Below are 25826 nucleotides of genomic sequence, written 5' to 3'. Positions count from 1 at the left end.
ATTTTTATTTTAACAAAAAATATTTGGAATCATTTTAATGTTTTTTGCATGATCAAATAGTATTAAAGTTTAAAATACACAAAGTATGTGCAAGTTTTCTGTCAAAATTGAAAGAGCAAATTTGTTTAGTAGAAAAACCCAAAACTAGTGAAGTTGGCACGTTGTGTTTTGATTGATTGATTGTAAATGGTAAATAAAAACAGAATACGATGATTTGCTTTTATATTCAATTGAATAGACTGCAAAGACAAGATATTTAATGTTCAAACTAAGAAACTTGTTATTTTTTGCAAATAATCATTTACTTAGAATTTAATGGCGGCAACACATTGCAAAAATGTTGTCACAGGGGCATTTTTACCTCTGTTTTACATGGCCTTTCCTTTTAACAACACTCAGTAAACGTTCGGGAACAGAGGAGACCAATTTTTTAAGCTTTTCAGGTGGAATTATTTCCCGTTCGTGCTTGATGTACAGCTTAAGATGTTCAACAGTCCGGCTTCTCCGTTGTCATATTTTAGGCTTCATAATACGCCACACATTTTCAATGGGAGACAGGTCTGAACTACAGACAGGCCAGTCTAGTACCCGCACTCTTTTCCTGTGAAGCCACGCTGTTGTAACACGTGGCTTGGCATTGTCTTGCTGAAATTAGCAGGGGCGTCCAAAACCTGTATGTACCTTTCAGCATTAATGGTGCCTTCACAAATGTGTAAGTTACCCATGCCTTGGGCACTAATAAACCCCCATACCATTATAGATGCAGGCTTTTCATCTTTATGCCTATAACAATCCGGATGGTTATTTTCCTCTTTGGGCCGGAGGACACAACGTCCACAGTTTTCAACAAAAATTTGAAATGTGGACTTGTCAGACCACAGAACACATTTCCACTTGGTTGATAAATGGCTTTCGAGTTTTAAATTGCACTTCCAGATGTAGCGACGAACTGTAGTTTCTGACAGTGGTTTTCTGAAGTGTTCCTGAGCCTGTGTGGTGATATTCTTTACACACTAATGTCGCTTTTTGATGCAGTACTGCCTTAGGGATCAAAGGCTGCTTACGCGTAGTGATTTCTCCAGATTCTCTGAACCTTTTGATTATAGTACGCACCGTAGATGGTGAAATCCCTAATTTCCTTGCAATAGCTGGTTGAGAAATGTTGTTCTTAAACTGTTGGACAATTTGCTCACGCATTTGTTCACAAAGTGGTGACCCATGCCCCATCCTTGTTTGTGAATGACTGAGCATGTAATTGAAGCTGCTTTTATACCCAATCATGGCACCTGCCTGTTCTAAATCAGCCTGTTCACCTGTGGGATGTTCCAAACAAGTGTTTGATGAGCATTCCTCAACTTTCTCAGTCTTTTTGCCACTTGTACCTGCTTTTTTGATACATGTTGCAGGCATCATATTCCAAATGAGCTAATATTTACAAAAAATAAAGTTTTCCAGTTCGAACGTTGAGTATCTTGTCTTTGCAGTCCAGTCAATTGAATATTGATTGAAGAGGATTTGCAAATCAATGTATTTTGTTTGTTTACGATTTACACAACGTATCAACCTCACTGGTGTTGGGTTTTGTAAGAACAATTAAGTGCTCTATTGACACCTTATTTACGGGATTTCGCAGGACACAATAAAACGATGCGGCAGGCTGGATCTGATCCGCAGGCCTATAGTTTGACACGTGTTAAAAAACATGTTAATGAGTTTTGATTGATGACACTGTATGTCTGAAATGTCTCATTTTCACATTAGGATTCAGAGCTATTCATGATGTCAGGAGACTCACACAAAAAGAAGAAGAAATATAGTGACGATTACTACTACAGAGGTGAGTAGTAAACTGATTTAATGTGTTTAATTATATATATTTTTTTACCTGGCTGTTTCTATGATGTGTGCATGAAATGGCAGTGTTGTGTGTTCTTATTAACACGGTTGCTTTTTGGGATCTGTATCTTTCTGTATGCAGTTTGCATGCTATCCCTGGACTAGGCCTGATTGGGTATTGTTTACATATTATTCAATACCAGTCCCAAATCAGTACTCAAAAAATACACTATGCATGATTGTGGTGATGTTAGACTGCTGTTACAATGACCCCTAAATGCCAGACTTGTGTATTAAAGAGCAGAATGAAGTCAGTACATCAATCTGCCAGTGTTGTAATGTACCTTGCTCGAGCGTGATGAGGAATTGTTGTTTGTTTAAGAATATTACACATAATTTTTGCCTCTTGTCTGTGTCAGTAAATTAGTAGTTACAGTGTTGGCGCTAGGAATTTTAAAAATGGGGTCCCATGGTGACTTTGGGGTACCACTTGTTTGTAACCGTTTGGAAAACAAATGATAAATACATGCCTTATCCTGTTATATCTCACATTCTATGCTGTGTTTTGGAAAACGGTTGTCATAAACATTACTTAATTTGTTAAAAAAATCTACAAAAGAAAACAAATTTTTAAGCATATGCATATGTAAATGTCTTCAGTTATAAACATTCATTCACTTTCTTCTTTCCTTCATGGATCTAAACTTTATTTTTGCCAGTATTTTTTTCTATGTTTGTATTTAATAACTTGTAGGTGCATTTATTTCAGTACACTAAGTGTAAAAAGTATTTTGATTCGGTCAAGAAATAGGGTCATACATACATTATTTTTTCAAGCCTTAAATCTCTCGAGTCCACAAACTTCACATCTATCCGTCAATTCTAAGTAGATTTTTTTACGTTGTTTTTTTTGTTTGTCTGTTTTTTTGCCCTTTTTGTCAAAGTAAACTGTTTTTTATGGCAAACACACAATATGCAAAGTCTTCCACAAAAAATATTTTTCAAAGTGGAACATTTGAAGTGAAGTAATCAGAGCCTTGAGTAGGTCAATATTTCATAAAAACATTGATTTTGATTCAATATTATGTTTTGAGCAATGACCGTTTTAAAGAAAAAAACAGCTTTGTTTAATTAGTCAACATTGCAACTTCACCTGTAAAGTTTTTAATTCCACTTTAGTTATGTTTTTGTTTATTTTAATAGTATTTTTAAAATGTGCCGTGGGCCTTTAAAACATTAGCTGTGGGCCACAATTGGCCTCCGGGCCACACTTTTTCCATCTCTGCTATAGATAAAAAAAATTAAATATGAGAAGTCTATGGATAAAAATTAGAGTCAGCATTTCTGCTTCAGTAAACAATGACGGTGATGATGTCATGCTAGCGACACTTGCTAACTTGACAGCCACTTCTCCAAGAGACTCCTTTTGAACACTCCTCGCACATTAACCCTACAAAAGTCACATATTTTCTCCATTTGTTGACCTGCAAAGTATGTTTTTGGGGTGGTGGAGTCTGGTCAAGTGCTGGTTAACTTGACGCTAACAGCTAGCCTATCTCCATCCTCGAACAATGTCGCTTCAGCGGGAGATAAAAGTTTCCATGGAATCACAAAGACTAAAACAAGTAATTTACTGTAGACATGGCACAGGATGAAGTTAAAAATGTTGAGTTTACACTCAGCTTAGTGTTTACCGTGAAGTTTTTGACAGCCCCTCGCCGTAAAGTTGTCCGAGTGCAAACTGAGCCAGTATTTGTCATTGATAAAACTTTTGGCGAATCAAAATTTACGACCAATAGAAACGCAATAAACAGAGACGGAAATTTGATCTGGCAAATATATGCGATAAAGGATCAAAAAAAAAAAAAAAGGCAAACCGGGCAGTAAAAAAAAAACAACCTTCGGTTAGGGGACGCGCAAGCTTCTAAAATTGCGCGTCCTTTCTGATTATAATGCGTAAAAAGACACAAAATGTGCGTAAACGCCAACACTGAGTTACTATACAAATGTTTGCGGTCCACATCCATGCCTGGGCCAAAGTATTTGAAATTAAGTTACTTGATGACTTTAAATGTGAATTTGAATTGTTATCAGCTGGGATTGGCTCCAGCTTTACTGTAACGCTAAATAGGTTGTGCAGTTTAGGGAACTATACAATACTGAACAATTTTTCGTGTTTGGTGCTTTTGTCTGTGGTTCAGAATACAGGTGAAACTCATCAATTCAATTGAATATGTGATATTAATTAATATCTATTAATATGTGATATAAATTCATTACATGCTAAGTGAAGTATTTCCATCCATCCATTTTCTACCGCTTATTCCCTTCGGGATCGCGGGGGGTGCTGGAGCCCGTCTCAGCTTCAGCCGGGCATAAAGCGGGGTACACCCTGGACAAGTCGAAGTGAAGTATTTATTTGTTATAATTTTGATGATCATGGCTTACAGTTTTTGAAATCCCCACATTTTCTAAGATTTTTAATTCAACATTTTTAATCAATTATATAAAAAAAAATCTCCACTATTTGCTGCTGCACCGATTTTTTTCTCTTCCCCCAACGCACCACAGCTCTCATGTGTGCTCTATTGTAGCAGCCACGCTAAGTCCGTATATTTATAGTTCCCAGTACTCCATGTGGTCCGGATTTGATCACGTTTTATGATCAATTATTCAAAGCAGCATATTTTAAACCTAATCTTTTTTCTAATTAATCAATCGTTGCAGCCGTACTGTTAATGCAAATGAGATTGAATCCACCATACATTTTTTTTAACATCCGTGTGTAAAATTTCAAGGTAGTCACATTTACAGGGTGACAAGCATTGCGTTCCAAAAAAGTAAATGTCTGCAAATTGTATTGGCATTTACATTTTGCGCTCCAAATGCTTTGGAAAATAGGCTGCGTTCTGAGTATAGCTATTATAACGAGTCCTTTCAAAGATGTTTTGATCAATGGCCGTCATGTTTTGATCGTGGTCAATTTTTAATGACGTGCATAACAGTTTCTTGCAATAGTTTTTGTGTAGAATGAGATTGGATTATGTTATAATTGTTGTCTCCTTGTGCCTTATCGTTGTGTCAGACCATGATGGCTCGGGACGTCCCCTCCACAAAAAGAAGCATAAATCTGTAGACCGCTCTCCGACTCTATCTTCCTCCTCGTCGTCCCACCCGGCAGATACAGCTATGGGCCTTTTGCAAGCGATCACCTCTCCACTGGCCACAGGATCAGACCCCAATCCCCACTTACACAAAAAACCTTCCTATCCATCCTTCTCCTCACACTCTTCAAAAGACCGCAAGCGGGAGGGCGGCAGCAGCGGTAGTAAAAGTAGCCACTCCTTTTCTCACTCCCGCCCTTTGCCTTCATCGCTATCTTCCTCCAAGAAGCACTCCTCATCATCCTCAAAGTCATCCTTATTCCATGGGGGAGCTCCCAAAGAGGAGCCGTTAACGTTACGGGAGGCTGACGGACTGAAAATGAAACTGATCATGTCGCCAAAGAAAGAGGAAGAAGACACTATCCCGGTATCACCACACTTGTCCAAAGTGAAGAAGGAGAAGGATCCCGATCGGATGCGGTCAAAGTCACCCAAAAAGAAGCAACAACACAGTCGAGATCCTCTGCCGGTAGTGGGGAAAGAGGTGGAAGTGGAAGGTAAGCACCCCTTAATTGCATTGAACTTCACAAATAAACATATCGGTTTAAGGTGGCTGTATGAACGTCTAAAATGACTGGTCGCAACATCTATAGCGCACTGCTTCACATTCCCCTCTTCATCTTAATAAGGCGCAAGTATATTTACCTACGTATACGTGTTCAATATATAAGGTACACACGTATGCATTTTTCAGTGTTTTGACTCATACCTGGTCAGCCACAGAATAAAAAGTAGCATTAGGCATCAGTGTTGCCAACTTAGCGAGTATTCAGACGCCTGTAGATTTAGTTTTTCCAAAAAGCAACCGGTGATTTTTTTTCTGGTCTTATTGGACAATTTTGAAGTTGTAACGTCTAAGCTCATCTCCAGGGGCAGCTGCTGTCCTCCATCCCCAGTTGAAAGCAATTACAGGTGTCTTTTGACATACTAGGTACATACAGTCAATAAGTGTATGGATGTTCTCATTCATCCAGGTCCTTGTAATCTCAGGGCATTCAATCCATTGCAACTGGAATATTTGGTTTAGCTTAGAAGATGTTTCGACTCTCATCTGAGTAGGCTTCTATAGTTCATGACCATAGACTTAGATTGGTCACAGCTAGTCTTAGACTCAGATTGGTCAGATTACATTCAGTTGTAAACAAATTGCATTTTAGTCTCCTTCTGTGACCAGAATGTTTTCAACTCAAATTCAGCCTCCAACTAATAACATGAGTTAGAAACAAACTCCTGTTATATTTAAATTGGAGTTACACACAATCTGGTCACAGAACATTAGTAACTGAATGTGACCAGAATGCCATATGTGCTGTTTTTTTTACAACTAAATGGAATGCTAATGTGGGTAATTCCCACTATTTTGGACTGGCAGTTGTCGATCCTCAGCGATGGTTCTGCCACATAATACCTCAATGCTAACAAAGGAAATTACATGTAGACTTTTGTTTGCTTTGACAGTAGGATTGCTCGTTTGCATCAAGACAGTTGTTTTTCTCACTACAATAGGGCGAAACCATCCTTGCCCAGGCACACCCTCCTGGTTTTGGAGAATAAATATTTGGGATTTTGGCTCAAGCCGCTAGACTAGATCTGACCAATCTAAGTCTAGGAGCATGAACTGATGAAGACTACTGGGATGAGAGGCGAAACGTCTTTTGAGACAAACCAAACAGTCCAGTTGCGATCAATTGGATGCTCTGTAAATACTCTCAAAGAAAACCTGGAAAAATTGTATTTCCATGCCCTGGAAAATGTTTAATATTTAAAGTATGGTATAATGATATTTTTCTAGAAATGTTGGACAACTCATGTAAATATATCTGTCAGGGTCAAATACCATGAGACATTATAAAGACACAAACACAGAGAATAGAAGACAAACCAGTGATTGCTTTTCATGTACGAGGAGAGAAACTGGAGCAAGTTGTCAGTTACAGGCTCCTAATTTACTCTGAAACTTTCTCCAGCCTCCTTGCCTTTTTAATTCATTTAGGGAAGCCCTTTCAGTACAAGCACGCACACACAGCTGCGCTCAGGGAGGGGGATTTACAGCTGTGTGAGATACCTAACCCCTGTGCTGATAACTAAACACAGGCAAATACATAGCAATAAAAAGATTAGCAACTTCCTGCATTGCTCTGGGCCATCCGCAAATTCCTCATTTAAGTGGGTAGGTCAACCTAAATTCAATCTAAGCCAAGTTTCATTCATACTTGTCTACACAATGCGCAAAACAATCATATTTGAATAGAAATAAGATAACTTATTTACAATTAATCCAACAATATCTAAAGCTTCATAAATCCATACAAAATCGATGTAACATAATGAAATGTAAATTGCTACAAACCTACATGATATTTTGATGGCAGGTGGTGTGGGCCATGCATGCACCTACGAATCTCACTCATGCCCACGAGCTAGAAAAGGTGCAAAAAATGATCTATCCATTCATCCATCCATCTTCTTCCGCTTATCCGAGGTCGGGTCGCAGGGGCAGCAGCCTAAGCATGGAAGCCCAGACTTCCCTCTCTCCAGCCACTTCGTCCAGCTCTTCCCGGGGGATCCCGAGGCGTTCCCAGACCAGCCGGGAGACATAGTCTTCCCAACGTGTCCTGGGTCTTCCCCGTGGCCTCCTACCGGTTGGACGTGCCCTGAACACCTCCCTAGGGAGGCGTTCGGGTGGCATCCTGACCATATGCCTGAACCACCTCATTTGGCTCCTCTCGATGTGGAGGAGCAGCGGCTTTACTTTGAGCTCCCCCCGGATGACAGAGCTTCTCACCCTATCTCTAAGGGAGAGCCCCGCCACACGGCGGAGGAAACTCATTTCGGCCGCTTGTACCCGTGACCTTGTCCTTTCGGTCATAACCCAAAGCTCGTGAGGATGGGTACGTAGATTGACTGGTAAATTGGTAAAAAATGATCTCTGCACACTAAATTGATTTATTTGTTGGGCTGAGGGGTGGAGGAAGTAAAGACTAATAATTTTGTAACCGAAACATGAGAAGTTTGTCTGTGTGGTGTTTTTTGTTTTGTTTTAGAGAGGCACCATACATTTCCCTTGTAAACCTAATTTAATTTAATAATTTGTTTTTGGTGGTCCCATTGAGCTAAAGCAATTTATTGTGGTGATGGAAGTTTAGTAAAAGTTTTTGAAAAAGTCATGTTAGATCATTGATGAAAATATGTAAGAACATACATAAAAACTATTTACAAGCAACAATATTAAAGGTAATTTGTATTTCTATACATATTGGTATTGATTTTAACGTTTTTTGCCTACTGTTTGTCAGTGAGGAGATCCTGTAGTTTTTAATACTTGTTTGTCATGTTTTGTTGTATGCTGTGATCTCACCCAAGGTCATTATGGAGGGGCCCTGGGAGACGATAGCTCTTCGTCGGGAGGCGAGCTGGAGGCGGGCGAACTCATTATAGACGACTCATACACGCACTTGTCAAAGAAAAAGAAGAAGAGCAAGAAGAGCAAAAAGAAAAAGGACAAAGAGAAAGACCGAGACAAGGACAAGAGTGGGAAGGACAAGAAACACAGCAAAGGTTTTGGAGGTGAGATTCTGTTACACGATGCTCCATGTGCGTTGTTGATCGTCATCACTGTAAACATTCCATTTTCACCTTGGACTGGCCTTCTTCAGACTCATCAAGAAGCCACAGCAGCATCCATCCCACCATCTGTCATAGCGCTGTTGGTCCGATGTACACAAAAGGTGCACCCGTCCCTCACCCCCACATTCAAGGCAGCGATGGAACAACAGAGAAGAAGAAGAAGAAAGAGGAGAAAGATAGAGAGAAAAATGAGAAGGACAAAGATAAGGTAAGCAACTCATGGCTTTTAACTCACTCTCAAGCTACATTAGATTCACTTTCACAATAAGAGCTGGATTAAAGTCTTGTCTTTACAAAGAAAGTGCTACAAGACACTGGCAACATATTTAAAAAAAAAAATTACAACTTAAAGGGGAACTGCACTTTTTTTTGGGAATGTTGACGATCGTCCACAAAATGTGAGACTTGTTTGGTATATTGTTGCCGGAGTTGTTTTTCCAGGGATGCGTCGGAAGCGATGAACACAACAACGGCAAGATATAAAGGATTTATTTAACAAAAAGGGAGCTCTGAACAAAAACACCAGAGCTAAGTAAGGTAAACAAAAGACGCTAGCGTGAGAGCTAGGATGTACAAATTAACTAAACTGGGCACAAAGGCACAAAAATGTAAAACAAAACACAATTAGCATGTGAGCTAAAAATGGCAGGTGGCTTAGCATATGAGCTAGCGAGAAAATACATACAGTCGTATGAAGAGGGTCGTCACTGTTACGCGTAGGCAAATTAGGATCCGAGAAAGAAGAACGAAAAGGGGCGAGCTTAAATAATGAAGTAATCAACAGTGACAGGTGTGCAGGGAACGTGATTAGCAGGTGGAATCAATGAGTAACCAAAGTGACACACTAAACAGGAAATAACAGGGTCAGACGGAGAATGAGACAAAAATGGAACAATAAGCTATAATATGAGAAGATCAGAGTACGGATCTTAACACAAGAGACAAGAACACACGTCTTTTTTTGGGGTGAGGAGGTAAAGATACTGAACTCTTGGAAGATGCGGCTAATGAGTCACTGTTATAGCCTTCAAATCCCTAAAACCACTCCAAAACACTGCATATACACACTGCATGTCTATATGTAATGTATTAACAGACACATTCCTAACAATATGTAATATGTTCAATATTTACCATATTTTGGTCATTTTAATGATTTCCGGAACTAATTCCTTGGCTCGTTTATTTCAGTTTCAAATGCAGCGCAATGCCGACTTCTAGTAAATGAGTACATTTTATTTATAAAACACTTTTCACAGTTAAAATCACAAAGCGCCGTACAAAACATAGGTAAAGTAAAATAACAATTCAATTAAAACAGTGACAGTTAAAAGGTGCATTAACTAACTTCTGGCAACAAATGTCCCACAAATGTGTTAACAAAGGCATGTGTGTCTTCCAATCATGGCAAATTCGGTAACAAACAACATAGATGACTATTTTTGGACAAATGAGGATTCACAAACTTATCTTTTTGAACATGAATATATGGAGGATGAACTTATGCTCATAGAAACCAGCACAAAGGAAGAGTGGGGTATTGGAGCAGACTGAAGCCGAGAGTGTGAGGTGAAAGTAGGGCTGCGCGATATATCAATATACTCGATATATCGCGGGTTTGTCTCTGTGCGATATAGAAAATGACTTTATCGTGATATTTGAGTACATGTTCTCACACAGTTGCTTTTTGCTGCGGGCATTACACTGCATGCATTTCCCACTCTTTCCTGTTTCTCCGTCTCACAAAGACATAAACAAGCGCACCTTCTTACATACGTCACACGCCCTCCCCGAACAGAGAGGTAGCTGCATGGGTAACATTAGCCATGATGCTAACGGTGCGTTGCAAATGGTATTACGAAAGAAACAAGGTGCCAATCTGGTAACAAATGAAGGAAGAATGAATTCCCAAGTGAAACAGCACAGTGTGCATCGTCTGGCGGTGGTTTGGCTTCAAGCGGGAATATGTTGAACAATTATGGGGCAAAAGCGTTGGTTCAAAAAGTAGCAGCACTGCTATTTGATTTCCTATTATGGAGCTCATTTTTATTTGATACTTATTAAAATATCTTGTGTGACATCATGCACAAAAGCGCACTTTATTTGTTTTAAACTATTTTAGTGGCGTTCTGTACAAAAAGTGCACTTCAATTTAGTGTTTTGATATGTCATCTTAGTGACATTCACAAAAGTGCACTAATGCCTTGTTTTAAAATGTTTCTGACAATCTTGCACTTTCTATTTTGAAATGACATGAATGTTTGTGCCACTCCTTAATAACTGTTTGATAAATAAAGTTTAGCTAAATTGACTTAGAGTATATGCATAATGTGTTCATTCAAGGATAAGGCAAAACTATCGCAAAATATACAGTGTATCGTGACATGGCCCTAAATATCGAGCTATAAAAGACCATATCGCCCAGCCCTGGGTGAAAGTGACTCGAAGCTGTAAATGTGGAGTTTGACGTAAAGCTATTTCGACATAAATTGAGTGTTTACCCAAATAAACCGGAAAACATGTCCCCCGGCCAGTTGGACCAAACAGACAACTGTCCATCGAGTGAGTCAAACTTTATATTGATCGTGATAAACGCAGCATGTAATGTGTGTTATTACAACTACAGTACATACACTGTCTGGCTAGTAAACATTAAATAATACTTTACAGATACTGTAATATGATTGTTCATGTTTTTCACTCATTACAGATTGGTGTCTTATCACATTGTGTTGTGCGTTACAAACTCAAACGTGTTTCGTGTTGATGCAGTTGCCAGCTTATCTCTTTCCTTAGTTAGCTTTTACGGCTAATACCGAAGTATGCCGATGTGTTACTACACTTGAAAGTTGTCCTCAATGTTACAATTACAATGTAGCTACAGTTTGGTTATTAAACAGGTTAAGGAACCTAAATGATGTATTGTTGACGGTTTGTGAATGCATTTTTAAAATGCCATAAAAGGCCCTGCGATGAGTGGCGACTTGTCCAGGGTGTACCCTGCCTTCCGCCCGATTGTAAATAAATAAATGATAAATGGGTTGTACTTTTATAGCTCCTTTCTACCTTCAAGGTACTCAAAGCGCTTTGACACTACTTCCACATTTACCCATTCACACACATTCACACACTGATGGAGGGAGCTGCCATGCAAGGCGCTAACCAGCACCCATCTGGAGCAAGGGTGAAGTGTCTTACTCAGGACACAACGGACGTGACACGGTTGGTACTCGGTGGGGATTGAATCAGGGACCCTCGGGTTGCGCACGGCCACTCTACCACTGCGCCACGCCGTCCCAGTTGTAGCTGAGATAGGCACCAGTGCCCCCCGCGACCTCAAAAGGGACTAAGCGGTAGGAAATGGATGGATGGATGGAAGGAAGTGCTTTAAAGGTAGAATTGATGGCTCCCATTCTTTGCATTGCAAAAAAAAATGTCTTCTTGTCTGTCATAATGATTATCAATGATAGGCAACATTAAAAAAGTGCAGTTTCCCTTTGAGCTTGTTGTTAAAATGAATACTTGCCTCTCTAAGCGTAGGACTTTTAAAACTGTTCATCTCTTGTATTGGATCTCATAAGACTATACAGTTAACAAAGCTCGAGCCATGGTTTGTATTGGGCAGCACATCTTCCATTATGCTTCTTTCTCCTGTTTTTATTCAGCCCAAGAAGAAGAGCGCATCAGCCTATCAGGTGTTTTGCAAGGAGTATCGGGTTAACATAACTGCTGAACAGCCGGGACTAGGTAAGCCGTTTGTTGTAGCTTCTTTACAACGTTTGTTTTTATGAGCCACGCCTCAAAGAAAACCTCTTAACTCTTCTCAGTTTTTGGTGAACTAAGCAAAAAGTTGGCAGAGGTATGGAAGAGGATGCCGGAGAAAGACAAGCTGGTAAGTGGTCTTTTATGTTATGTCTTTTATCAATACACAATCTTGAAAAGATATCAGGTGATTTCTCGTTCCTGGTGGCTAAGAAGTGTTTCATTTATTGCATCTGCAGTTTTGGAGGCAGAAAGCGCAGTATCTGCAGCACAAACAGAACAAGGCTGAGGCTACCACAGTTAAACACAAGAGCTCCAGCAAAAGCAAAGGTATGGCGGAGAAGAACTCGTATGAAATTCAGCATATCATCAACTGGTTGGTGGCTGTTTTACTAGATTAGGTGTGGCCTTACTTATGATGTTGGGCTGAAACAATTTTTTTTATGTTTTAAGTAAATAATTCACATAATGTTGAATTTTACCCTTTTACCATGAGAGCATAATATATGTAGAAAATAAAGTTAAAAAGATGTGTAGTCCAAAGCCAGGTAGTATATAATAAAAACAAAAATACTCCTTTCTCTACAGGGTTGGACACCGGCCAATATTTGACTTTATTAACTGATCTGTGATCTGCTGCTGAGCTCAGCTGATCTTTACCACAGCTGTGTCTCAGTTAGGGCTGCAGTGATTCATCCACTAAATCCCTTCATTCACTTAGAAAAAAAAGCATACATTTGTATTTTGTTGCTTCCATGATTCATTTAATGTTAAAAATAAGCGCAAGACTGCTCTAATAGAGCACACATAAGAGTGGTCCACCTATTGGTGATGTAGCTTGTGCTGCCGGTGATGCGGTCTGTGTGTGCATGTGGAAGGCGGGGACAGCAGAGTGTGGATAAAGGGATAACCCAATGAGGAGAGAAGCTGTTAAATGTTTTGCGATCACTTACTGTTCTCCTTCTTATTAAAAAATAATTTTTATGATCGTTTTTGTCATTGTTTACAAACCCGGGGAGTAAGTCTGTAAATAAAGGAAGGCTTTGCGAGCAAAACTCTTAATTATTTAAACGGGAACCAATGGTAGTTTTTTTCTTTTGTTTACTTATTGTGCTCCCGCCACTTTGTTTTATGCAACAATTGTATGTAGCATTCAATACCATCTGAATTAGAACCGTACAAGCAAATTATAAGGTATGTTTTTTAAAAATGTGTTTACTTTAAAAATCGGATCGGGATCAGAGGCCAAAAATGTTGATCAGGACATTCGTTAATAATTATCGTTGTTTACTAACAAACAGATTTTAAAATTTGCTTCGGAATTACAAGTCAATGTGATAAGTAGATTTTAGAATTTACATGCATTACTTTTTTTCTGTCAAAATTGAAATTCATTGAGCAAGAAAGTCGGAGTGCCTTATTGACTATTGACACACATTATGTCTAGACTTTCGCGGGCTATATCTTTGGGCTTTGAGTTTGAAAACTTTGGGTTCAGCCAGGAGTCGGCAACCTAACATGTTGAAAGAGCCATATTGGACCAAAAGTACAAAAACAAATGTCTTTAGTTGAAAAAAAATAAATAAAAGTGTAATAAGTGTAATAATAAAGGAAACACATAATTTGTCCATATTGGCCTACTATCAACATGACTCTGTCAGATGCCGACGCAAATCTTTGTTGACAGAAATGTTGAAATGTAATATTTATTCTACACATTTTTACAGCATTCGAAGCCATTTTGTAAAACTTCTCAGAGGATGAGATAATTCCTGGAAATCACTGTATTTGAATGGCCAAAGCTATAGATGTGTGTGTACGAGTTAAAGGAAACATCTTCTTCTAAAGGATTTATTACAATCTTTGCAAGCTGGGTAACATTTGCTGTGGTCTGTAACAACATGGCAGACAAACAACTATCAGAAATGCAACCAATATTACATAGAGACAATGTGTCATGAGATTTACAAATAAAAATTAAATACACAGAGGACATAAGTAAAGGAAATTAAATGAGCTCAAATATACATACAAACGAGGCATAATAATGCAATATGTACATACAGCTAGTCTAAATAGCATGTTAGCATGAATTAGCTTGCAGTCATGCACTGACCAAATATGCCTGGTTAGCACATCACACAAGTCAATTACATCAACAAAACTCACCTTTGGGCATTCACGCACACCATAAAACATTTGGTGGGCAAAATTAGGCAAAAATGGAGTGGCATAAAACACGTCTTTCTGTGGCAGCGCCGGAGAAAGTTGTACATGTTTCTCCATATACTGGGTTAACGCATGTGCAGTGTTTATGGGCGGGATACGGAGTTAACGCATGCGCAGTGTTTATTGGCGGGAAGGAAAAAGTGTTTCCGGTTTTTCCTCTGTGCTAGAGTTGATTAAAAGTTGTGAACCAGAATAGACGTCGTGTTTATTCACCCATATTTAACATTGGTAGCAGAGGATGGTTGAGGATGGCTGCAAACTATAAAATACCGCCGAGGTTTGACGAGTCCAAGCCATACGAGTGCTGGAAAAATGAAGTTAACATTTGGATGCGCGTTACAGAACTCAATAAGAAAAAGCAAGCACTGGCCGTGGCTTTGGGACTTGAAGGGAGAGCCAGAGAAATCGCAATGGAGATATCTGCAGAGGAGTTGGACAATGACAACGGTATGACGACATTATTTGCAAAACTGGATGACGTTTTCCTGAAAGAGGAAAAGGATCGTGCATATGAAGCGTACACGTACTTCGACCGCATCACCAAAAATATTTCCGTTTCAATGGTGGACTATATTATTGACTTTGAACAGCGCTACAACCGGATGAAAATGTACAATATGACACTCCCTGATGTGGTGTTAGCCTTCAAACTTCTTGACACAGCCTGCCTCGATGGGAAAGACAGGCAGCTAGCACTGACGGCTAACACGGAGCTAAGCTTCTCGTCAATGAAGTCCGCTCTCAAACGGATATTCGAAGGTAAAACAACGGGCAAGTCAAGCGAGATACAACTGAACCAGGACCCAGCTTTCCTCACAGAACAGCCACAATGGAGAGGAAGACCAAACACACCGTTTCCACGTGGTCAACGAAGATCGGTGACGCCGTTACCTGGTACAAACCCACTGGATAAGTACGGTAAACGATCACGATGTGCCGTCTGTCAAAGCACATGCCACTGGGCAAAGGACTGCCCGCACAAAAAGCACGAACAAGTAAGATTGACTGAAAATGACAATTTGGATGAAGTTAATATCACGCTGTTAACGAATGATCCCCAGTCTAAAGCTGAGATTTTTATGACTGAAGCAGCAAGCTCAGCGATCATAGACACCGCCTGCACTCGCACAGTGTGTGGAGAAAAGTGGCTTGAAAGTTTTGTACATAATCTCAATGAAAAGCAGGTAAATAAGCTAAGAAGTACAGAAAGGTCTAGCAACAGAATGTTTCGTTTTGGAGATGGAAATGTGATTCATTCCACCAGAAAAGTGCATCTACCTGCTAAAATAGGATGGACAAAGTGTAACATTGAGACAGAAGTTGTCAAAGTCAATATTCCACTCCTGCTGAGTAAAACATCATTAAAAAAGGCAGGAACTACGTTAGACATAGAAAACGACAGGGTAGTGATGTTTAAGCAGCAGATACCTCTTCAGTTTACCAGCTCAGGACATTACTGTGTAGACATAAGAGACAAAGATGACATGGAATATCAGATTCAAGATTTATGTGCTGAAGATGAAGTCCTGATTGTAACAGAAAACATGTCCACAATCGAGAAGAACAAGGTCCTACTCAAACTTCACAGACAATTTGGCCATGCATCAGCAGATCGCCTGCATAGGCTAATTCAAAGTTCAGGGAACAAAGACCAGGACTGTCTCAATATTTTGCAACAAATAGTGGATGCATGTCACACGTGCCAAAGATATAGCAAGACAAAGCCAAAGCCAGCTGTTGGTTTGCCTCTTGCTTCGGAATACAATGAAACTGTGGCGGTGGAGCTGCACGAGCTTGAGTCAGGCATTTGGTATTTACATATAATGGACCATTTCACACGTTTCAGCGCTGGAAATATTGTGAAAACCAAGAAATCTTCTGTAATTGTCAACTCTTTCATCCACACATGGATAAGTGTCCATGGTCCTCCCAAGAAGCTCTTCAGTGACAACGGAGGAGAATTTAACAATGTAGAGTTCAGGGACATGGCAGAAAACTTCAATATCGAGATCAAGACAACCGCAGGATACAGCCCATGGAGCAACGGACTGTTGGAACGTCATAATCAGACACTCACGAACATCATCCAGAAAGTTAAACACGAAAAAGATTGTGACTGGAGTACTGCCTTGGACTGGGCCTTAATGGCTAAGAACTGCATGCACAGTGTACATGGTTATAGTCCACATCAACTGGTATTTGGTCAAAATCCTAATCTTCAATCAATCAATGTTTACTTATATAGCCCTAAATCACTAGTGTCTCAAAGGGCTGCACAAACCACCACGACATCCTCGGTAGGCCCACATAAGGGCAAGGAAAACTCACACCCAGTGGGACATCGGTGACAATAATGATCCAGTGGGACGTCTGTGACAATAATGATTATGAGAACCTTAGAGAGGAGGAAAGCAATGGATGTCGAGCGGGTCTAACATGATACTGTGAAAGTTCAATCCACAATGGATCCAACATAGTCGCGAGAGTCCAGTCCAAAGGGGGTCCAACTCAGCAGCGAGAGTCCCGTTCACAGCGGAGCCAGCAGGAAACCATCCCAAGCGGAGGCGGATCAGCAGCGCAGAGATGTCGAGGCGGATCAGCAGCGCAGAGATGTCCCCAGCCGATACACAGGCAAGCAGTACATGGCCACCGGATCGGACCGGACCCCCTCCACAGGGGAGAGTGGGACATAGAAGAAAAAGAAAAGAAACAGCAGATCAACTGGTCTAAAAAGGGAGTCTATTTAAAGGCTACAGTATACAAATGAGTTTTAAGGTGAGACTTAAATGCTTCTACTGAGGTGGCATCTCGAACTGTTACCGGGAGGGCATTCCAGAGTACTGGAGCCCGAACGGAAAACGCTCTATAGCCCGCAGACTTTTTTTGGGCTTTGGGAATCACTAACAAGCCGGAGTCCTTTGAACGCAGATTTCTTGCCGGGACATATGGTACAATACAATCGGCAAGATAGGATGGAGCTAGACCGTGTAGTATTTTATACGTAAGTAGTAAAACCTTAAAGTCACATCTTAAGTGCACAGGAAGCCAGTGCAGGTGAGCCAGTACAGGCGTAATGTGATCAAACTTTCTTGTTCTTGTCAAAAGTCTAGCAGCCGCATTTTGTACCAACTGTAATCTTTTAATGCTAGACATGGGGAGACCCGAAAATAATACGTTACAGTAGTCGAGGCGAGACGTAACAAACGCATGGATAATGATCTCAGCGTCTTTAGTGGACAGAATGGAGCGAATTTTAGCGATATTACGGAGATGAAAGAAGGCCGTTTTAGTAACGCTTTTAATGTGTGCCTCAAAGGAGAGAGTTGGGTCGAAGATAATACCCAGATTCTTTACCGTGTCGCCTTGTTTAATTGTTTGGTTGTCAAATGTTAGAGTTGTATTATTAAATAGAGTTCGGTGTCTAGCAGGACCGATAATCAGCATTTCCGTTTTTTTGGCGTTGAGTTGCAAAAAGTTAGCGGACATCCATTGTTTAATTTCATTAAGACACGCCTCCAGCTGACTACAATCCGGCGTGTTGGTCAGCTTTAGGGGCATGTAGAGTTGGGTGTCATCAGCATAACAGTGAAAGCTAACACCGTATTTGCGTATGATGTCACCTAGCGGCAGCATGTAGATGCTGAAGAGTGCAGGGCCAAGGACCGAACCCTGGGGAACTCCACACGTTACCTTAACGTAGTCCGAGGTCACATTGTTATGGGAGACACACTGCATCCTATCAGTAAGATAAGAGTTAAACCAAGACAGGGCTAAGTCTGACATACCAATTCGTGTTTTGATACGTTCTAATAAAATATTATGATCGACGGTATCGAAAGCAGCGCTAAGATCGAGGAGCAGCAACATAGATGACGCATCAGAATCCATCGTTAGCAATAGATCATTAGTCATTTTTGCGAGGGCTGTCTCCGTCGAGTGATTTGCCCTGAAACCGGATTGAAAGGTTTCACATAGATTGTTAGACGCTAAGTGTTCATTTAACTGCTCCGCAACAATTTTTTCGAGGATTTTTGATATAAAGGGAAGGTGAGACACCGGTCGGTAGTTTACCATGAGGTCAGGATCGAGGTTAGGTCTTTTAAGAAGAGGATGAATAACCGCTTTTTTGAATGCTAGGGGAACAGTGCCCGAGGAAAGTGATAAGTTTACAATATTTAGCACTGATGGACCTAATAATACAAAGAGCTCCTTGATCAGTTTCCCTGGAAGAGGGTCAAGTAAACATGTTGTTTGTTTTATTCCATTTACACGTTGTAACAATTCCTCTAATGTTATTTCCTCAAAACGAGAGAAACTATTTTGGAGGGCAGTATCCGCCGTATATACAATCGTGTCAGTGTTAATAGAACCCCGTTGTAGCTGGGACGCATTGTCTTTAATCTCCTTTCTAATGACTTCAATTTTCTTACTAAAGAATTGCATAAAGTCATCAGCTGAGTGGGTGGAGCTACTGGAAGGAGTCCCTTGTTGGGTTAGCGATGCTACCGTACTAAACAAAAATTTAGGATCGTTTTTATTGCGGTGGATGAGATTTGAGTAATAATTAGCTTTAGCTAAGGTAAGCATGCGTTTATAAGTTATTAAACCATCACTAAATGCTTGATGGTGCACAATCTTCCCAATGTATTGGTAAATGAGCTACCTGCACTAGAGGGCACTACAGTGAGCACAAGAGTAGGAGAACACATATCAGCTCTGCATGCCTCAAGGAAGGCTTTTACTGAAGTTGAATGTTCAGAGAGGATAAGAAGGGCATTAAGAAAACAGCTTAGACACACAGATGAAAAATATGACACAGGAGAAAAGGTTTACTATAAACGAGGAGATAGTGCAGAGTGGAAGGGACCAGGAGTGGTGATTGGTCAGATGGAGCTGTTGTGTTTGTAAGACATGGAGGTATTCTAGTTAGAGTTCATCATTCACGACTTAATAAGGTGCACACACAGATTAAAGACAAGGAAATTACACAAAGTAAAGTTCACACTGAAACAGGATGTGAAAAACATGAAGAGAACATAACCGCTGATAGTGACACAGATGCTTTACACATACCATCATGTAGCTCAGATAATAAAAAAAACACAGACAGTGAAAGTGAACATGACAGTGATGGAGAGGGAAACACAAGTGAAGGTGTAATTCAAAGTGATGCACCTCAAATGAATCACAGTGCCTGTGATAATCTTCTCCCTGCTTCTAATGTGAAGTTAAAAACTGGACATATTGTAACTTACGTGAAAAGAGATACAAGTGTAACGTGTAGGGCTAAAGTACTCAGTAGAGCAGGTAAAGCAACAGGACCCTATAAAAACTGGTATAATGTGCAGCATATTGAGCCGGATGGCAGTACTGGACTAAAAGAGGCTGTTGACATGTCGTGTGTACAGCATCTTAACACTGAGTCAGCTGTCGGGGAGGCTGATGTACTCATAACAAAAGACATATCATTTGATGCAGCCAAACAGGCAGAGATAGAAAGCTGGAAAAGCAATAATGTTTTTGAAGAGACTGAAAATACAGGACAAAAGTGTATCTCCACTAGGTGGGTCTGTAGTCTCAAAGAAAGTGACACTGGTATTGTACCCAAAGCCAGACTTGTAGCAAGGGGGTTTGAAGAACTTAATTTAAAAAATCTACAAAAAGATTCACCAACCTGTGCTTCTGAATCTCTAAGGCTATTGCTAAGTGTCATTTGTCAAAATCATTGGAAAGTCCATTCCATGGACATTAAGTCTGCCTTTTTACAGGGTATGGAGTTGTCTAGAGACATTTATGTCAACCCTCCTCCAGAAGCTAACTGTAAGGGGGTTATTTGGAAACTAAAGAAGTGTGTGTATGGGCTTGCTGATGCATCTCTCTACTGGTACAACAAGGTGAAGGAAATCATGCTGAGCACAGGCAGTAAAGTGTCACAGGTAGACCCAGCAGTATTTTATTGGCTGGATGATGAAAACACAGTGACAGGTGTACTCGCATGTCATGTAGATGATTTTATGTGGGCAGGCTCATCAAACTTTTCAGAAAATGTGATCCCTAAACTGAAGTCTGAGTTCCAAGTGGGACGTGAGGAACATGACAATTTCTGCTATTTGGGAATGGATATTGAAATTGTTAATGATTCTGTACAGTTGCATCAGCACAGCTACATTGAAAGTCTGCACCCCATTCACTTACAGCCAGTCCGTGCTCTAGAAAGAGATGCTCCTCTTAATGAAACAGAAAAAGAACAACTCAGATCAAAAATATGACAGATACTCTGGGTTGCAAAACAGACAAGACCTGACGTAATGTTTGGTTCTTGTTGTCTGGCATCTAGTCTAAAGAATGCGACTGTGCAATCAATTCACAATGCTAATAAGTTAGTTCGTAAACTTAAAGCTGAAAAAGTGACTTTAAAATTTCAACATTTGGGAAATGATACTGCCTTAAACCTAACTGTATTCAGCGATGCTTCATTAGGAAATCTTGCTGATGGAGGTACACAAGGGGGCATGTTGATCACCCTAATGGGAAAAGGAGGTAAATTCTCCCCCCTTTTCTGGCAGTCCAAGAGAATTCGACGTGTGGTGCGAAGCACCCTTGCCGGAGAAACTCTGGCCATGTCGGATGGAATAGACAATGCAGTGTTTCTTGCCACCCTCTATTCTGAGCTCACTACTGGCACCGCTGGTCTAAATGCTCCAGCGTTAGTTTGTGTGACTGATAATCATTCTCTCTATGATGCTCTTCGATCAACAAAACAGGTAACAGAGAAAAGGCTTCGGTTAGATATAAGTGGCATCAAAGAACTTATTCACAACAAAAAAATACAAAAGGTACTTTGGTCAGTAACAAAAGCTCAACTGGCTGACTGTCTTACAAAAAAGGGGGCATCACCCTTGATGCTTTTGAAAGCATTGAGTGAAGGAAAATGGGTTCTTACCTAAGTTGATTGTATTGTTTCTGTTGTTTAAAAAGACATGTATTTGTTCTTAAGAAACATGTGTTGATTGTATTGTTTCTGTTGTTTAAAAAGACATGTATTTGTTCTTAAGAAACATGTGCTATTTATTTTTTTTTATATAAAAGATAGGGAGATTGTTAACATGTTTCTCCATATACTGGGTTAACGCATGCGCAGTGTTTATGGGCGGGATACGGAGTTAACGCATGCGCAGTGTTTATTGGCGGGAAGGAAAAAGTGTTTCCGGTTTTTCCTCTGTACTAGAGTTGATTAAAAGTTGTGAACCAGAATAGACGTTGTGTTTATTCACCCATATTTAACATAAACAAACTGTTGTGCTACGGTCCACACAACTACGGTGAGTTCCAGGACCGCCGAAATTAGTAGGACAAAACGGTGCTTTACAAATACTCTCATAAACACAAACATATTAAACTGTGGGCATTTTGTCATGTTTGTCTCTTACAGAAACCACATTAAAACTACAAAAAAAATTCCCCATCTTTTTCCTTTTTAATACATTTTTGAAAAAGGTCCTGGAAACTACTAGAGCAATGCTAAAAAGCCACACGCAGCTCTAGAGCCGCAGGTTGCCGTCCCCCACGTGACAGCGATCTTGTCTTTCCTGTGTTTTTCCACATCAAAGCAGGTATCGTTTCCCAATCCAACAGAACACCGGTCACTGCGCCTCTTTCCCCTGCAAGAGTCCCTGAGGTGGATCCAATCGATGCAGCCGCTCACTTGCAGCTGCTCGGAGAGTCTTTATCCCTGATTGGCCACCGGCTCCAGGAAACAGAGGTGAGCATGTGTACATTGAGCAGGCTTGGGATTTTTTCATCTATAGTCGGAAATCCGTCTTTTTTTTATCTCTGTAAAAATATATAAAAATATTTTCCGTTTTTCTTTGTTTTTTCTGACTTACAATGTGTGTTAAAATCTTTACCCGTCTCTTTGCGATACCTGCCAACAACGACGGTTTTACTGTAATGAGTACGGTTTTGGATAATCCAGTGGTAAAAACTACGGATTTCCATTGAAAATTATTAACTTAAAAATGGATGCTACGTAGCAACGCAACTCCACGGGCAGGGGACAAACTATACGGGGAACATCAATGATGATTGGTTGATTTACGTATAAGAAGAAGGTTGTCACGATTCGTTGAAATTACAGCAAAACATTAGGGACATGCCAATCAGAGGCAAGATAGGGCGGGACATGGAACCAGGAAGTGAAATCACAACAGATGTCCCAAATGAGGACGAGAAAGTCGGAGAAGAGAAGAGGAAATATTCAAGCGGGCGATTTATATATCAAAAAAACTAGTGAAAGATGGCAGAGGGATTCTCTTCCTTGAACTTTTCTTTTATAATGTAACAGAATAACACGGTCCAACGTCACATTGACTGCCTGCACGACATTAAAGCCTGGCTTTCAGGTAACTTACTGAGCCTAAATGAAAACAAAACAGAAGTCAAGTCAATTTTATTTATATAGCATGTTTACAACAACTTTTAAATTGAACCAAAGTGCTTTACAGGTTAAAAAAAAAAAGCATAGAGCAACAGAAACGGAAAACAAGCAAAGAACATAAACAATGAATGAGCTGAACAAAATAGTGCAAAAAGCAGTACGGTAAAAGGGGTCAAATAAAAAGTAAAACATTAGCTAAATAAAAATCATAATAATAAAAGTGCGACAAATAGAAAAATAAAACTAAAGCGAAGGGGTGAGGGGTGGGGGGTAGGACTCGAAAATGGTGGCCTAGTGGGCAGACTCAGCTCAGGTCAAAGGCCAGCTTGAAGAGGTAGGTCTTAAGGGTTTTGAAAATCCCCCTGCTCTGGGTCGCCCTAATGTGGAGGGTAAGGCTGTTCCAGAGCTTAGGGGCGGCAACGGAAAAGGCTCTGTCCCATCTGGTCTTTAGCCTGGATCTGGGGACCGCCAACAGCAGTTGGTCAGCTGACCTTAGGGCTTTAGACGAGGTATGATGATGCAGAAGCTCGGTCAGGTATTGTGGCTATTTCCCCCTTTGTCCCCTTCACAAGGGCACCCCCAATTTATTTTCAGTCTTTTTCAATAACTTCAAATCAGGTCTGTTTGAGTGGCTAACACAGGAAAACATGATGTTCATAAATATAGATCTAAGCTTCATCACATTATTTACTAGAGTTTGAAAATATATTCACCTACCACAGTAGTTCGCCTACTCTTAATACTAACAAAATAATTATTTAACAATGATAATTTTGAACAGTTAAACACTTTTTTTACCTGGCAGTTTTGTCAAAAACACCGCAATCCATCCATCCATTTTATACCGCTTGTCCCTTTCCCGGTCGTGGGGGGCGCTGGAGCCTATCTCAGCTGCACTCGGGCGGGAGGCAGGGTACACTCTGGACAAGTTGCCACAGATCGACAACATTCACACACATTAATTCACAAACTATCCTAAAAATGTTTTTAATTTTAAAGAAGTGTCTTATCTCCTTTAATGATTGTGAACAAGAGGCAAAATCCCCCAAAAAGTGCCTTTGAAATTTCCCTCTGTAGTGGGAAGATTGCTTTTGGAAAAATATATCCCTCGGTGTAGACTGACAGGATTGTGTGTGTGTCATTAAAGGTCATTATTCTTTGCAAAAATCAAGGCCTTGACATACTTGCCAATCCTCCCGATTTTCCCGGGAGACTTCCGAATTTCAGTGCACCTCCCGAAAATCTTACGGGGCAACCATTCTCCCGATTTCCGCCCGGACAAAAATATTGGGGGCAGGCCTTAAAGGCACTGCCTTTTATCGTCAAGTCTGTTTTCCCTCTTTACAAACAGCGTGCCTGTCTAATTATGTCACATGTACGACAATTACACGCACACAGGAGTGAATGCAATGGATATTTGGTCAACAGCCATACAGGTCACACTGAGGTTGGCCGTATAAACAACTTTAACACTGTTACAAATATGCGCCACACTGTGAAGCCACACCAAACAAGAATGACAAACACATTTCAGGAGAACACTGAACCGTAACACAACATAAACACAAAAGAACAGACACCCAGAACCCCTTGTATCACTAACTCTTCCGGAACGCTACCACCAAACCCCGCCCACCTCAAGTACCCCCTAATCAGAGCAAAGCATTTTTGGTTGAAAAAAAGAGATAAAGATGTAAAATACAGCACTATGTCATCAGTTTCTGATTTATTAAATTGTATAACAGTGCAAAATATTGCTCATGTGGTCTTTCTTGAACTATTTGGGAAAAAAAGATATAAAAATAACTAAAAACTTGTTGAAAAATAAACAAGTGATTCAATTATGAATAAAGATTTCTACACATAGAAGTTGTCATAATAATAATAATAATAATGGATTAGATTTATATCACGCTTTTCTATTATTAGATACTCAAAGCGCTCACAGAGAAGTGGTAACCCATCATTCATTCACACCTGGTGGAGGTAAGCTACATCATCAACTTAAAGTGCCCTCTTTGGGGATTTGTAATAGAGATCCGTCTGGATTCATGAACTTAATTCTAAACATTTCTTCACAAAAAAAGAAATCTTTAAAATCAATATTCACGGAACATGTCCACAAAAAAATCTAGCTGTCAACACTGAATATTGCATTGTTGCATTTCTTTTCACACTTTATGAACTTACAGTCATATTTTGTTGAAGTATTATTCAATAAATATATTTATGAAGGATTTTTGAATTGCTGCTATTTTTAGAATATTTTTAAAAAATCTCACTTACCCCTTGGCATACCTTCAAGTACCCCCATTTGAGAACCACTGCTCTAACTCACCTTTTATGTAACACTGTTAGTGAATGAAGTGTACTTTACTAGCAAGCAGTGGAGAATATGAAGGGATTAGGAATAATAGTATGTTCTTATTTTGAAGGTGCAAGTGTCCCATGTGTTAATTTTAATTTTGCTGGGATTAGGCAAGTGTATTGTGAACCATGAGTGGTACTTGTGTGTGTGTCTGTGTGTGTGTGTGTGCAGCCTCAGTAACTCTTCAATGTGAGTGATGTTCCTGCATGTTTCAGGGGATGGTAGCAGTGTCTGGGAGCTTGTCCGTGCTTCTTGATTCCATCCTGTGCGCCCTCGGCCCTCTGACCTGCCTCACGGCTCAAATACCGCAGTTAAACGGATGTCCCCGGAACGTTCTGGTACAGTATTGGCATTACACCATTTTGGATATACCGTATTTCCTTGAGTTGCCGCAGGGCATATA

General features: G+C 40.1%; 1 protein-coding gene across 3 annotated transcripts in view; it reads left to right on the top strand.

Annotated features, from left to right (window-relative positions):
• The window catches only part of hmgxb4a (HMG box domain containing 4a), a 30984-nt gene that overhangs the window by 4123 nt on the left and 1035 nt on the right, over positions 1 to 25826 (top strand). Inside the window, exons 4-12 of one of the 3 annotated variants that reach the window (XM_061885363.1) lie at positions 1762 to 1837; positions 4922 to 5497; positions 8364 to 8567; positions 8657 to 8835; positions 12293 to 12374; positions 12455 to 12519; positions 12629 to 12719; positions 22232 to 22380; positions 25639 to 25761. In XM_061885363.1, the coding sequence (XP_061741347.1) occupies positions 1762 to 1837; positions 4922 to 5497; positions 8364 to 8567; positions 8657 to 8835; positions 12293 to 12374; positions 12455 to 12519; positions 12629 to 12719; positions 22232 to 22380; positions 25639 to 25761 (1545 nt within the window). Of the gene's footprint in view, positions 1 to 1761; positions 1838 to 4921; positions 5498 to 8363; positions 8568 to 8656; positions 8836 to 12292; positions 12375 to 12454; positions 12520 to 12628; positions 12720 to 12977; positions 13445 to 22228; positions 22381 to 25638; positions 25762 to 25826 lie in introns of those variants that run through there. The other 2 variants (XM_061885362.1, XM_061885364.1) reach the window with 2 other exon arrangements.

The sequence above is a fragment of the Nerophis ophidion genome, linkage group LG23 (genome assembly GCF_033978795.1).
Source record: "Nerophis ophidion isolate RoL-2023_Sa linkage group LG23, RoL_Noph_v1.0, whole genome shotgun sequence".
In the NCBI taxonomy this organism is placed as follows: Eukaryota; Metazoa; Chordata; class Actinopteri; order Syngnathiformes; family Syngnathidae; genus Nerophis; species Nerophis ophidion.
The sequence above is the reverse complement of the archived record's forward strand: the minus strand, read 5'-3'. Positions and strand labels throughout refer to the sequence as shown.